Source organism: Jaculus jaculus, chromosome 2, assembly GCF_020740685.1.
Source record: "Jaculus jaculus isolate mJacJac1 chromosome 2, mJacJac1.mat.Y.cur, whole genome shotgun sequence".
Classification (NCBI taxonomy): domain Eukaryota; kingdom Metazoa; phylum Chordata; class Mammalia; order Rodentia; family Dipodidae; genus Jaculus; species Jaculus jaculus.
The window spans coordinates 123,651,843-123,666,838 of NC_059103.1; the positions used below are offsets into that span (position 1 = coordinate 123,651,843).

Below are 14,996 nucleotides of genomic sequence, written 5' to 3' on the forward strand. Positions count from 1 at the left end.
ACACACAAATTAAAATTTTTTTTAAGTTTTAAAGTAATATATTTCACTCTATTACGGAAAAAAGGGAAAACACACAGGGCAGACATGCACAAGCAAGTTAGTTGGGTTTTGTTTGTTTGCCTGACAGGCTTGTTTCTTTTTGAGACAGGGTCTTGCTATGTAGCTCAGGCTGGCTTCAACTGGCTTCAAACTCACTATATAACATATGCCAGCTTCAAACTCCCAATCCTCATACCTCAGCCACCTAAGTGCCTGATTACAAGTGTGCACTTCTATGACCAGCTCACATACAAGATTTTATAAGAGCCCAAAGAGTCCAGAACAAAACTCAAAGATTACACATTCACTCCAACCTCCTTACACCTTTTAGAAAAGACTGCAGTGTAAAGGATTATTTCCATTATGTTCAATAATGGAAATAAATAAAGGGATGATGATGGTGTCCAAAGCAGTACAAAAAAATTCCTTCATTCCCATCCTCACAGCATACTACTCTTCATCTCTCTCTAAATTTTCATCAGTCTTTCCACTTAAAGTAGCCAACAGGAACATAAAATAGGCCAAAATCTTGACATGCCACTAGGGACAACACAGTCAGAGATAGGATGGTTCACTCTGGAATCGTGACATGGAAGTGTGAGGGCACAAACGAGGGTGAGTCCTACTCTAGCGTTTGCATACTCGAGGAGACAATACAGATCCACAGCAGGAAGAGCAGCTAAAAGGCAGAGACTCCAGTGACCAGGAGGAAGTGGAAGAGCCAAGAAAAGTTCCTCTCTCAAACCCTTTGGAGCAACCTGTAGCTCTGCTGGCATCTGAGTTTTGAACTTCTGGCCTGCTTAACTATGTGAATAAGTGTCTATCTGTAAGGGCTCTAGGGTTGGTGGTCATTTGTTATGGCAGACCTAGAAAACTGAAATACTTGGTGAATGATCCTCTTTTATGTCATGCCCTTTAATTACTCATTTCATTCATTAATTTGTGTAATAAATATTGTTATAAGACAGCCTAACACTGAATATACTATATGAGTTAAAAGAAAAATAATTGCTGAGGCAGGAGAAATGGCTTACAGTTATGGCACTTGCCTGCAAAGCCAAAGGACACAGGTTCAATTCCCCAGGACGCAAGTAAGCCAGATGCACAAGGTGGTGCATGTGTCAAGTTCATTTGCAGCAGCTTGAGGCTGTGGTGTGCCCATTCTCTCTCTCTCAAATAAATTAATAAATATTAAAAAATAATAATTGCCTGTGCTCAATGAGTTTTATATTATGTGAGTTATATATCAAAGAAAACAAGACTTAAAACAACCCTTGCCTTAATGGACTTTATATGCTGGGAAGCTATCTTTGTCCAAAAATTCTCCTGCTCCCTCCCCCTTTTTTTTTTGGCTTTTCAAGGTAGGGTCTCATTCTGGCCCAGGATAACCTGGAATTCACTCTGTACTCTCTGGGTAGCCTCAAACTCACGGCAATCCTCCTACCTCTGTCTCCTCAGTACTATGATTAAAGGCATGCATTACCATGCCCAGTGGCAAATTTCACATTTTGCTTAAACTAGTTAAAGGACTTCCTATTCTGTGTAATTAAGAAATCCCCAAATCATAGCTGGGTGTGGTGGTGCATGCCTTTAATCCCAGCACTTGGGAGGCAGAGGTAAGAGGGCTGCCATGAGTTCGAGGCCACCCTGAGACTACAGAGTTAATTCTAGGTCAGCCTGGACCAGAGTGAGACCCTACCTCAAAAAACAAAAAACAAAAAAACAAAAAACAAAAAGAAGAAGAAGAAGGAGGAGGAGGAGGAAGAAGAAGGAAGAAGAAGAAAGAAGAAAGAAGAAGAAGAAGAAGAAGAAAGAAGGAAGAAGAAGGAAGGAGGAAGAAGGAGGAAGAAGGATGAAGGAGGAAGAGGAATAAGAAAAGGAAGAAGAAGAAGAAGAAATCCCCAAATCAGGGGCTGGAGAGATGGCTTAGTGGTTAAGACACATGCCTATGAAACCTAAGGACCCAGGTTCAATTCTCCAGGTTCCACATAAGCCAGATGCACATGGTGGCACATGCATATGGAATTTGTTTGCAATAGCTAGAGGCCCTGGCATGCCCATTCTCTGTGTGTGTGTGTGTCTCTCATAAATAAATCAATAAATCTTAAAGAAAAAAGAGAGAGAGAGAAAGACATCAAAATAAAAGAGAGACCGATTGAGAGGGGAAGGGGATATAATGGAGAATGGAGTTTCAAAAGGGCAAGTGGGGGAGGGAGGGCATTACCATGGGATATTGTTTATCATGGAAGTTGTTAAGGAAAATAAATAAATTAATTAATTAATAAAAGAGAGAGAGGGTACACACGCCCCAAATCGCATTCTGCAACTCTTAGTTCTCAATTATGGAAAGACTAGCAATCTTATTAGTTACAAAACAAACTCATGTTTCTAATCCTATATTATTTTTAATCTTCATATTGTTTGATCTTCCAGGTAAATCTGAACCACTCAAATATTTCTTCATCCAGAAAAACTTTCTTTTTTATGCCTTTATAATCACTTCAAATTGAAATTTTCACAGAGGCTAGTTCTACAGACTAGTTAACTCCTAGAATACATCCAGGGGTAGGGCACAGTAGTGATTCCCAAGGCCCAAACCATGAACATCCCTTTCCTACTTCTCCATTCTCCCTCCAATGGACCCAAGTTTTCAGACATCATATTTGAAAGGTATACCAAGTATAGCTGCCAGCTCATGCAGATGGAAAGGCATCCCAGAACTGTACTGCTGATTAAAACTGCCAGGTGAGGAGCCTGGTGCCTCATAGACCTGTAAACATGGAAGGGGGTGGGCTACAACAAACCTTGTGGAGTAAGATTTATTATTATTATTATTATTATTATTATTATTATTATTTTGTTTTTTTCTGAGGTAGGGTCTCGCTGTAGCTCAAGCTGACCTGGAATTCACTATGCAGTCTCAGGGTGGCCTTGAACTCATGGTGATCTGCCTACCTCTGTCTCCCGAGTGCTGGGATTAAACGCATGCACCACCATGCCCAGCCTGTAAGATTTTCAATGTCTATAAATACCAAAACTGGGATGGAGACGTGGCTCAGCAGTTAAAGGCGCTTGCTAGCAAAGCCTGCTGGTCCAGATTTGATTCCCCCATATCCACGTAAAGCCAGATGCACAAACTGACACATGCATCTGGATTTCATTTGCAGTGGCAAAAGGTCTTGGCACACCCATTCTCTCTCTTTCTCTCTGATTGTAAATAAATAAAAGAGATAACTACTGTGATGATTTGATTCAAGTGTCCCCCCATAAACTTATGTGTTCTAAATGCTAGGTCCCCAGCTGATGACAATTCAGGAATTGACTCCACCAGGAGACTGTTGGGGGGCAGGCATAAGGATGTTATGGCTAGTTTCCCCTTGCTAGTGCTAGTGTTTGGCACACTCTCCTACTGCTGTTGTCCACCTGATTATGTCCACCCTCTGCTCATGCCCTAGTTTTACCCTGCCATCATGGAGCTTCCCCTCAAGTCTACAAGCCAAAATAAATCCCTTCCTCTCACAAGTTTCTCTTGGTCAGGTGTTTTCTGCCAGAAACATGAGGCTAACTTTAACAACTACCAAAACTGATAGAGACGTGTGTGTGTGTGTGTGTGTGTGTGTGTGTGTGTGTGTGTGTAAACATATTCCTTGCTCTGTCCACTGCAAAGGCCTACAGGAATAAGTGAAGCAATGAACACACAGAGCACCCAACCTGGGTTCCTAAATATCACTTCCAGCCAAAGCAATCAGAGTTCCTAGATAAACAGCTGTGTCAAGGGCTGGACCGGGTAAAATAGATGACCCTGGAAAAGACTTCCTCTGCTCTGGAAAGAATGCAAGCAATTATGAGGGCATGTCCAAAGACTAGGAGAGCCAGTGTGAAGGCAGTCCCACTTGCCAAGGATAAGACCATTTCACCATCAAAACACATAACATGGGCTGCACAAGTGGCTCAGTGATTACATGTCCTTCCCATACAAGCATGAAAGCCTGAGGGGGCCTGAGACTGTCCAAGTTCAAATCTCTAGATCACACATAATCAGCTGGGCCTGGCTACATGCACCTGTAATCCCAATTGCACAAAGGAGAATAGAGACAAGGAATCAACTGAGGTCTCAAAAACCAGCAAGCTCTGGTATTAGAAAAAGACCCCAGATCAAAATGAGAACAGGTAGAACAGCAACAGGGTGGGACACCTAAAATTCTTCTCTGGCCGCTGCAGGCAAGCACCCCGCCCCAACGCATGCCCATGAGGCTCTACAAGGGAACATATACTTGCATAAACTGCACCCATACCACACCATATAACCCATACACGAGCAAAAGAAAAAAGAAAAAGCAAGGGCTGCAGAGATGGCTTAGCAGTTAAGGCACTTGCTTGCAAAGCCAAAAGACCCAATTCCGATTCCCCAGAACCCACATACAACCAGAGGTGCAGAGTGGCACATATGCCTGGAATTTGTTTGCAATAGCTAAAGGCCCTGGTGAACCCATTCTCTCTCAAATAAAAACAAGATTTAACTGTAGATTGTAACTCTCAAAGTAAACATAAATCCAAGAGTTTGTAATGAAAAGAAAATTTTTTAATATTCTTTTTTTTTAAGTACATTCTTAATGAAATCCAAGACTCATGCTGATAACAACTTTCTTTTTAGAAATTTTTATTTATTTATTTATTTATTTATTTATTTATTTATTTATTTATTTGACAGAGAAAGAGGGAGGGAGGGAGGCAAAGAGAGAAAGAGAGAGAGAGAAAGAAAGAATGGGTGAGCCAGGGCCTCCAGCCACTGCAAATGAACTCCAGATGCATATGTCCCCTTGTGCATCTGGCTAATGTGGGTCTTGGGGAATCAAACCTGGGTCATTTGGCTTTGCAGGCAAAAGATTTAACTGCTAAGCCATCCCTCCAGCCCTGATAACGACTTTTTAATAGGGACTAGAGATTGCTCAATGGTTAAAGGGGCTTGCTTGAAAAGGCTGTCTGGGTTCGATTCCCCAGTACCCATGCAAAGTCAGATGCACAAAATAATGCAACCATCTGGAATTTTTTTTTTTTTTTTTGAGGTAGGGTCTTATTCTAACCCAGGCAGACCTGGATCTCACACTGTATGTAGTGTTAGGCTGGTCTTGGACCCATGGTGAGCCTCCTACCTCTGCCTCACAAGTACTGGGATTAAAGACATGCACCACCATGCCTCCCCCTGGAGTTCTTTGCAGTTGCAAAAGGCATTGGAGCACCTATTTTCTCCCTCTCCACCCCATCCACCTTGCTCAAATAAATGAATATTTTTAAAATTTAAATAGATAACATACATAACGAATAAGGGAGAAGAGAAAGTTCTACCCTACAGGAGACTACTACAATAGGAAAACACTAGAATGAATGGATTTTTTTTTTTTTTTTTTTTTTTTTTTTGGTTTTTTGAGGTAGGGTCTCTCTCTGGTCCAGGCTGACCTGGAATTAACTCTGTAGTCTCAGGGTGGCCTTGAACTCATGGCGATCCTCCTACCTCTGCCTCCCAAGTGCTGGGATTAAAGGCGTGCGCCACCACGCCCGGCTCTGAATGGATTTTTTAAAAGGCTGTATTTTATCTTTCTATATATATTTATTATATTTTTAAGATTTATTTATTTATTTTTATTTTTACTTATTTGAGACAGAGAGGAAAGGAGAGAGGGAGGGAGGGGGAGAGAGAGAATGAGAATGAATGAATGGGCAAGCCAGGGCCTCTAGCCACTGAAGACAAACTCCAGATGCATGTGGCACCATATGAATCTGGCTTATGTGGGACCTGGAGAATCAAATCTGGGTTCTTGTGCTTTGCAGGCAAGCGTCTTAACCGCTAAGCCATCTCTTCAGCCCTTTTTTTGCTTTTTTTGACGTAGAGTCTCACTCTGGTCCAGGCTGACCTGGAATTCACTATGTAGTCTCAGGATGGCCTCGAACTCACAGCAATACTACTTCTGACTCCAGAGAGCTAGGATTAGAGGTGCGCACCACCATGTCCAACTTCAATATTTATTTTTCTTTAAAAAGAAATAGTTTCAAGCTGGAGAGATGGCTTAGTGGTTAAGGTGCTTGCCTGCAAAGCCTAAGGACCCAGGTTCGATTCTCCAGGTCTCACATAAACACAGGCGGCACAAGTGTCTGGAGCTTATTTACAGTGGCTAGAGAGGCCCTGGCGTGCCCATTCATTCATTCTCATTCTCTCTCTCCCCCTCCCTCCCTCCCTCCTTTCCTCTCTGTCTCAAATAAATAAAAATAAAAATAAAACTTAAAAAAAAAAAAAGAAATAGTTTCACTTCCTTGATAGAGGGAGAGAGAGAGAGAGAGAAAGAACATGCATGCCAAGGCCTCTTGCCACTGCAAATGAACTTGAGACTCACGTACCATTTTGTGCATCTGGCATACATGGATACTAGAGAATCAAACTCAGGCCAGCAGACTTTGCAAGCAAGCATTTTTAACCACTGAAACAGCTCCTCAGCTCCTGCCTTTCAATGTTCAAATACCATAAGATATTTGGTAATTATAATAACAGATCCAGGCATGGGTGAAAATAAAGTGAGGAAAATATATCTTTAATTGATATCAATGAATCTTCCTGCAAAATACATTTTTAAAAAATTTTTTATTTATTTATTTGAGAGCGACAGACACAGAGAGAAAGACAGATAGAGGGAGAGAGAGAGAGAATGGGCGCACCAGGGCTTCCAGCCTCTGCAAACGAACTCCAGACGCGTGCACCCCCTTGTGCATCTGGCTAACGTGGGACCTGGGGAACCGAGCCTCGAACCGGGGTCCTTAGGCTTCACAGGCAAGCGCTAAACCGCTAAGCCATCTCTCCAGCCCTCAAAATACATTTTTATAAACTGAGACAAATAACATTTCTAGCCGGGCATGGTGGCACACGCCTTTAATCCCAGCACTCGGGAGGCAGAGGTAGGAGGATCTCCATGAGTTCGAGGCCACCCCGAGACTACATAGTGAATTCCAGGTCAGCCCAAGCCAGAGTGAGACCCTACCTCGAAAAACCAAAAAAAAAAAAAAAAAACATTTCTAGTTATTTTACCAGGAAGATATAAACCACCTAAGAAGTTCTCTGATAAAACCAAACGAATGGATATTCTACAAAATAACTAGTAGTCCCAAGCTTTCTTCCACTCACAGTAATCTTCCTACCTCCACCTCCTAAATGCTGAGATTAAAGATGTGTGCCACTATGCCTGGCTGCAACTTATTCTAAAACAGTCCAGGAACAATTGGGTAATGTGGGTGAAAGGTATATGGAACTATTAATGCTAGTTCTGTATTTTGTGTATATGTGAGATTATTGTAAAAGGAAAAATTAAACCAAAGCTGGGCATGGTAGTTCATGCCTTCTTTTCCAGTACCTAGAGGCTAAGGTAGGAGGAATACTATGAGCACAAGGTCAGCCTGGACTAGGGTGAAAAACCCTGCCTCAAAAGAAAAGGGGTGGGGAGGTGAGAGGGAGGAAAGAAAGAAAGAAGTTAAATCAATTTTAATCCTAACAATAGGGCTGGAGGGAGAGATAGCTTAGCAGTTAAGGCGCTTGCCTACAAAGCCAAAAGACCCTGGTTCAATTATCCAGGACTCACATAAAACAGATGCATAAGGTGGCACATGCATCTGGAGTTCATTTGCAGCTGCTGGAGACCCTGGAATGCCCATTCTCTTTCTATCTGCTGCCTGCCTCTCTCTCGTAAATAAATAAAGCCTAACAGTAGTGGAATATAATCCATTAAATAAATGAATCCACACACAAATGAGCAGAAGCAACCGAATAAGCACAAAAAAAGATTAAAAAATTATATCACAATAACAACTGGTTCAAGCAAAAATTACCAAAAGCTGTTAAAAATAGCTGATAAGAAAAAATAACTGATGAAAGTTTTCTGGTTGTTTTGTGTGTGTGTGTGTGTGTGTGTGTGTGTGTGTGTATTAAGTAACTAAAGGTGGCCTCCAACTCACACCCTGCAATTTTATAGGCATGCATACTATGCCAGGCCACACCTTATTTTTTAATTATGAGAAAACAACTGCAATAGAGACCACCTTAACAAGTGACTCAAGTTAATAATGCAGCAAAAGATATCACCACACACAAACACACAAAATTCTGTCAGATAAATGAGGCTAAAGATAAGAGATGTGACAACTAAGTATATGAGACTGTGAACTGGCCTGTAGGGGACGAGGGATGGTTCAAAGGACATTACTGAGACAAACTGGCAAAGTCTAAATATATAGTATCTTAGATATTATTAAATGTCCTGAATTCGATAACTCTTCTGTGGTTATGTAAGATACTCTCCTTATATAATCATATAGCATTCAATTTATATAGTTTACATGAATTACATAGCATGTAAGAAATACACAGAGTACAGAGAAGAGTCATATCTGCACCTTACCCTCACAAGGTTTACCAAGCATCATGTATATTCAGTACAGAAATTAGAACTGAATTTAGGAATGTGCTATTCTTGAAACTACCATAAAATTGAAAATATTCTGAAATAAAATGTCTTGTAGGGGGCTTGAGAGATGGCTTAGCAGTTATGGCACATGCCTGCGAAGCCTAAGGATCCAGGTATGATTCTCCAGGTCCCACATGAGCCAGATGCACTAGGTGGGGCATACATCTGGAGTTTGTCTGCAATGGCTAGAAGCCCTGGAGCACTCACTCACTCTCTCTCTCCCCCCTTCCCTCCCTCTCTCTGTCTCTAATAAATAAAATAAAACAAAATAATTTAAAAAAAAATTTTTTTTTTGAGAGCGACAGACACAGAGAGAAAGACAGACAGAGGGAGAGAGAGAGAATGAGTGCGCCAGGGCTTCCAGCCTCTGCAAATGAAAGCCAGACGCGTGCACCCCCTTGTGCATCTGGCTAACGTGGGACCTGGGGAACCGAGCCTCAAACTGGGGTCCTTAGGCTTCACAGGCAAGCGCTTAACCGCTAAGCCATCTCTCCAGCCCCAAAATAATTTTTTTAACTCTTGTAAATGCTATAAAAACAATGGGTTGTATCTGGGTTGTGGAATTTTAATCCATTTCATTCTATTTTTTGTCACTTTTTAAAAAAAATTGTTTTATTTATTTATTAGAGACAGAGAAAGGGAGAGACAGACAGAGTGAGTGAGAACGGGCGCACCAGGGCCTCTAAGCCACTGCAAATGAATGCCAGATAGATGCATGTGCTACCTTGTGCCTCTGGCTTACGTGGGACCTGGAGAATCGAGCCTGGGTCCTTAGGATTCGCAGGCAAATGCCTTAATCACTAAGCCATCTCTCCAGCCCATTTCATTATATTTTTAAACATTTTTTAAAAAAATTTTTTATTTATTTATTTGAGAGCAACAGACACAGAGAGAAAGACAGATAGAGGGAAAGAGAGAGAATGGGCGCGCCAGGGCTTCCAGCCTCTGCAAACAAACTCCAGACGCGTGCGCCCCCTTGTGCATCTGGCTAACGTGGGACCTGGGGAACCGAGCCTCGAACCGGGGTCCTTAGGCTTCATAGGTAAGCGCTTAACTGCTAAGCCATCTCTCCAGCCCTATTTTTAAACATTTTAACATGTCCAAAATCACAAGCTACTTTCATTTTGATCTTACATCATATAGTATAAACTGTTTTTCTTCATATTATTTTCACAGTTTGTTATACATGGTACCTTTTGATAGTTCAAGTTTTCTAAACCTATTTTAAACACTAAATTGCCACTTGTCAGACTGGCTGGTTCTCAGTTTCATTGTTCATGGAACCAATCCAATCAGCTTACATTTGGGGATATTTTACATGATATATTTTTTTTTTAGCATTGAAGACATTCAGTTTTTATACAAGCCTTAACTCTACATAATGAATAAAAAATAACTCTAAGCCAATGCTACTGATGCTCCTAATAACTTTCGCTATTTAAGCTGAATTCAATAAAGCGTGTCATTTTCATTGGACTTATTGACAGAGTCCTACAACCTTTTCTGTAACTCAGTACTAGAGTTAATAGGCATACAAAAACATGAAAAATCATGGCGAGACACAATGGTGCACACCTTTAATCCCATAATTCAGGAGGCTGAGGTAGGAGGATCACCATGAGTTTGAGGCTAACCTAGAGCTGCACAGTGAGTTGTAGGCCACCCTGATCTGCCAGCCTGAGCTAGTGTGAGAGACCCTACCTGGAATAAAACCAAAAAAAGGAAAAATCACTTTTTTTTTTACTTTTTTTTTGGTTTTTCGAGGTAGGGTGTCACTCTAGCCCAGACTGACCTGGAATTCACTATGTAGTCTCAGGATGGCATCAAACTCACCGCGATTCTCTTACCTGTCTGCCTCCCAAGTGCTGGGATAAAAGGCATGCGCCACCATGCCTGGCTGAAAAATCACTTTTATGAACTGATGATCCCTTTAAACTGGGCCTGGAAGTAAATGACTGCAATCTTAGTGTTTGGGAAAGAAAAAGGCAAGAAGATTACAAGTTCATGGAGAGAGCCTGCTCTACAAAGTGAGTTCCAGACCAGCCACAGCTACCTAGCAAGACCCTGTCTCAAAGAGCTGGATGTGTATTTCAAGGTTGTATCTGGCTACTGCCTGGCTACATCAGACCCTGTCTCTAGAGCCTTCCCTTTTAAAAGAGGGATGGCTTAGCAGTTGAGGTGTTTGCCTGCGAAGCCAAAGGACCTAGGTTTGATTCCTCAGGACCCAGGTTAGCCAGATGCACTGGGGGTTGCACGTATTTGGAGTTCATTTGCAGTGTCTGGAGGCCCTGGAGCACCCATTCTCTTTCTTTCTCTGTCAAATAAATAAAAAATAAAAGAACTTAAAAAAAAAACAGTTGGAGGTCAGAGGAGACAACACAAAGATTTGGAGGCTTCTGTGGTGCTAATAAACGTCCCCTGGGCTTGGTGTGTGCTAGATATGGTGGCTGGTCCCTGTAATCCTAGAACTTGAGGGTATGGAGACTGGGTGACTGCAGTCAAATAAAGGCCAGTTTGGGCTCAGAATGAAGACCCTTTCTCAAAATTCGTCCCACTCCTGCCAAGAAAAAGCTCTAGCTCATGTCTGAGGCGCATATCCACGTCTACTATCACAGCTCTAGCTCATGTCCACAATCACAGCACTCTCAGGACACCTCATCTACTCTGCAAAGTTAAGCAGGCTTGAGACCTGCTTAGTACCTGAAAGGGATGCCTACTATAGTACAGTGATTCATTTTATTCATTTACTCATATTGAGACAGGATCTCACTGCACTTCTCAAACTCCTGAGTTCAAACAAACCTCCTATCTTCAGCCTCCTGAGTAGTTGGAACTACAGCCCTCACCCAATGCTTCATTAAAAAAATAAAAAAAAAAACACAGTTGACCACACTTGACCTCTCTTACTCTTTCTCTCTCATAAGAAAAAATTAACAATGTCTTGGTTTCTTAATAAAAATTTATTTTCTGGGCTGGAAAGATGGCTCAGAGGTTAAGGTACTTGACTGCAAAGCCTAAGAACTTAACAACTGGGGTTCAATTCCCCAGTACCCATGTAAGGCCAGAGGGTTCATACATCTGGAGTCCACTGGCAGTGGCTGGAGGCACTGGAGAAAGTGTGTCCATTCCCTCTCTTAGTCTTTCTTCTCCCTCTCTCTCTCTCTGCTTGCAAATAAATAAATAAAAAGTAAAAAGTTATCTTGTTTTTCTCCAACTGCAATCTTTAACAATAATGTTATCTAAATTTCAAACCAATAACTACTGATGTAAACACAAAAGCAAGAACAACAACAACAACAAAAACTCTGAATGTGGAAAAAGCCTAAAAAAGATAAATCAACCAGCAGAACCTGGTAAAAGGCCAAGGATACAGCTCCCTAGTAAAGTAGTCTGCAAGCACCATGAAAACAAAACAAAATTTGTCTGATAAACCTCCAAATGATATATGAGTTGCCTCCTTGGTCTTTCAGTTGATTTTTTTTCTTGTTAGGGACTATCTAATGCCTTATTCAGACCTGTATGCTCTATGCTGCTGCTTTCTAAACCAAATCAACTAGCGTCAATCTGCTTTGAAATTTTAACCCCCGTGGAAAGCCCTCAGTTGCTTTCAGCCTCTAAACAATCCGCTCTGCTCAATCCCAACACCCAAACTAACAAAAGATTTTAACAAGTTCCAGAGACAGAAGTTGAAAGATGAATTCAAGATAAGGGGGAGATTCTGGAGGCTTTTGTAAGCAGAAAAGGTTGTCACCGTATCACAGCAGTGGGAGAAATACAACCAGCAATCCTTGTTTAACAATTGCAGCACTCTTAAACCTTTGACCAGTAAGCAGAGTTGCATGACCCCATTTCACCAGTGTTACTAATAATGGTACCTACCCAGTATCTCCCAATCCATGAAGGAAAATAACCTAAAAGGGGAGGGGGGGAAAAAAAAAACATAAGCAATGCCCACACTCATCTGTACACACTACAGCTTTGGTTAACGTGGAAAACGGAACAAACCTACCACACAACACTAGAACGCTGTTTTGGCAGGCTAATTAATTTCTATACCCGCCTTTTAAATGGAAAAGTAAGAATCAAGTTTTCTTCTAATTCCTAAGATAATCAATGTGAGGTTTAAAGCACTTAAGAGGCCCACTTAGAGATTCTCAGACGCAAATCACGTCCTTCCATCATAAAAAGGGAGTCTCCGGGAGCAAAAGTTTGAGCTTCTCGTGGGCTCCTTTTCTCAAAGCAGCACGTCCGGTCTTCTAAAACACTAAATCCCAAAACTTCTTGGATTCCGGGCAAGTGTCGGGCAGAGCGGCAACGCGGTCTCCTCCGGGACCGGCTGTGAGGCGGGCAGGGAGGGCGGGCGCATGTCCACGCGGGGCGGCCGGACTCCGCCCGCAATGCGGAGGCCCGGGACGGCTCGGTCCCCCCGCCACGCCGCCACCCGCGGGACCCCGTCCACCCGGCCGCCCGCCCGCGCGGGAGGCCGCCCCAGTGGGCCTCTGCGAGCCCAGCCCCGTCACTCACCGCAGCGGTGGCCTTGCGGGCGGCGGGCACGACGACAGGCAGCGGAGCAGACATGTTATTGCCGCACATCCACCGGCTCGGCGGACAGTGCGTCGGAAGCGGAAGGGACAGCGGGCGCCCGGCTGCCCAAGGGCGTGCTAGAGACGCGAGCAGCCCGAGTCCCGGCACGCCCCACCGGGCGCGCGCTCCGGCGCGTGCGCGCCAACGCCGCGCCGCCCTCCCGCCTGCTCGGCGGCTCGCGGCGCCCCCTCTCGGCCGTCCTCCGCGTCACAGTGCGGCTTTCTCCCTGAGGACCCGCGGCCGAGAGAACGTTAGCGCATGCTCCCCGCGGCTGCCCCGCCTACCCAGGCCGGCTTCGGGGCCGCCAGCGCTGCGCCTGGCGGGCGGAGTGGGAGCGGGAAGCTCATTGCTCCCAACCCCAGGCCAGGGTCCGCTCCTTTGTGAAAGGGGCTGGACTGGGAGGAACCCCATGAGCTTCCTTTGGAGCAACAAAGTATTTAGACTGGGGCTGGCTTCCCTTCTCTATTCACTTGAGTTGGAAAGGAAAACGCCCAGGGAGCTACAACTTTTCTCAAGCGACAGGCACCATGTATGGACCAGTATTGATTGAAACAGCAATGATTTATTGGTTTTTTAAAAATTTATTTATTATACACAGAGAAAGAGGCACATAGAATGGGCGTGCAAGGATCTTTAGCCATTGCAGAACTCCAGGCGCTTGCGCCACCTTGTGCAGCTGGCTTACATGGATACTGGGGAATCGAACCTGGGTTCTTGGACTTCACAGGCAAGCATCTTAAACGCTCAGCCCATGGACTAATTTAAACACGACACTACAAGACCACTTTTTTGCACAGGTGACTCAACGGTCTAAACTGATACATGCACGAGCTAATAAAAGTAAATATAGTTTGTTCAAAAATAGTGCGACTTACTCCATACATGTGTAAAGGGACACAACAGACCTGGTTAAACATTCTCCTGTGCAGCCCTTTCCTTTAGGCACACATAATGGAGGTCACTACCCAAGTTGATCTTCCTGACAGATAAAAGAGGAGTTTCAGGAATCATTATTACAGGTCTTATTACAAAATGCAGGTGACTCCTGTTATCTAAGGGAATGACCCCTCTGTGCAATGTACCATGACTTCTAGTTTCTAAATACCTTTGTGATTACGAAGCATAAAATATTTCTTGTCTTAGTTTTGCCTACATGACCTATGTAATGAATACCCTGTAACTTTTTTTTGTAATAATCCACTTGTTTAATGGTACCTTTGTTGTTTAACTCCCATCCTGTTTTCTCAACGAACATCATGTGGTTTTCTTCAATAAAAACTGATTCTCCAGCAGTTCGGGGCTGCATCCTGAGATCCTAACCTCTGGGATTTAGTCCTGATATATCAGTTTCTTTTTGTTGTTTTTGTTTTATACCCAATAAAACGTTTCCTCACATTCTGAGAGTCGATGGTCTTACTTGTGCAACACTGGACCCTATAACACATGGTATTGTTACTATTTTTCTGGGTCAAATTCTTCATCTGATCGCCATGAATGACCAATGAGGACAGCTGAAGAAAGGCAAGCAAATTTATTAAAGGAACATGAAAGAACAAAGCTCCCTGCTTACTGCATAGGCAGAGAGGGGACCTGAACAGCCTGCCACGATGGCTGGATGAAGAAAAAAAAAAAAAATTCAAGAATGAAGTCAGGGCCGGATATAGTGGCACACACCTTTAGGAGGATCATAGTGAGTCCAAGGCCAGCCTGAGAATACATGGTGAATTCCAGGTCAGCCTGGGCTAGAGTGAGATCCTACCTCAAAAAAAAAAAAAAAAAAAAAAAGTCAGGAGGGCTGGAGAGATGGCTCTGTTGTTAAGCACTTGCCTGTGAAGCCCAAGGACCCATGCTTGAGGCTTGATTCCCCAG

At 43.2% G+C, this 14,996-nt stretch overlaps 1 protein-coding gene across 1 annotated transcript in view; it reads right to left on the reverse strand.

The window, feature by feature from the left end:
• Window positions 1-13,245, reverse strand: part of Lypla1 (lysophospholipase 1) — a 76,612-nt gene extending 63,367 nt beyond the window's left edge. Inside the window, exons 1-2 of the mRNA XM_045144582.1 lie at window positions 13,068-13,245; window positions 12,423-12,454 (exon numbers count right to left, since the gene is read on the reverse strand). Of these exons, the coding sequence (XP_045000517.1) occupies window positions 12,423-12,454; window positions 13,068-13,136 (101 nt within the window). The 5' untranslated portion in view covers window positions 13,137-13,245. The remainder of the gene's footprint in view (window positions 1-12,422; window positions 12,455-13,067) is intronic.
• Window positions 13,246-14,996: the final 1,751 nt, after the last annotated feature.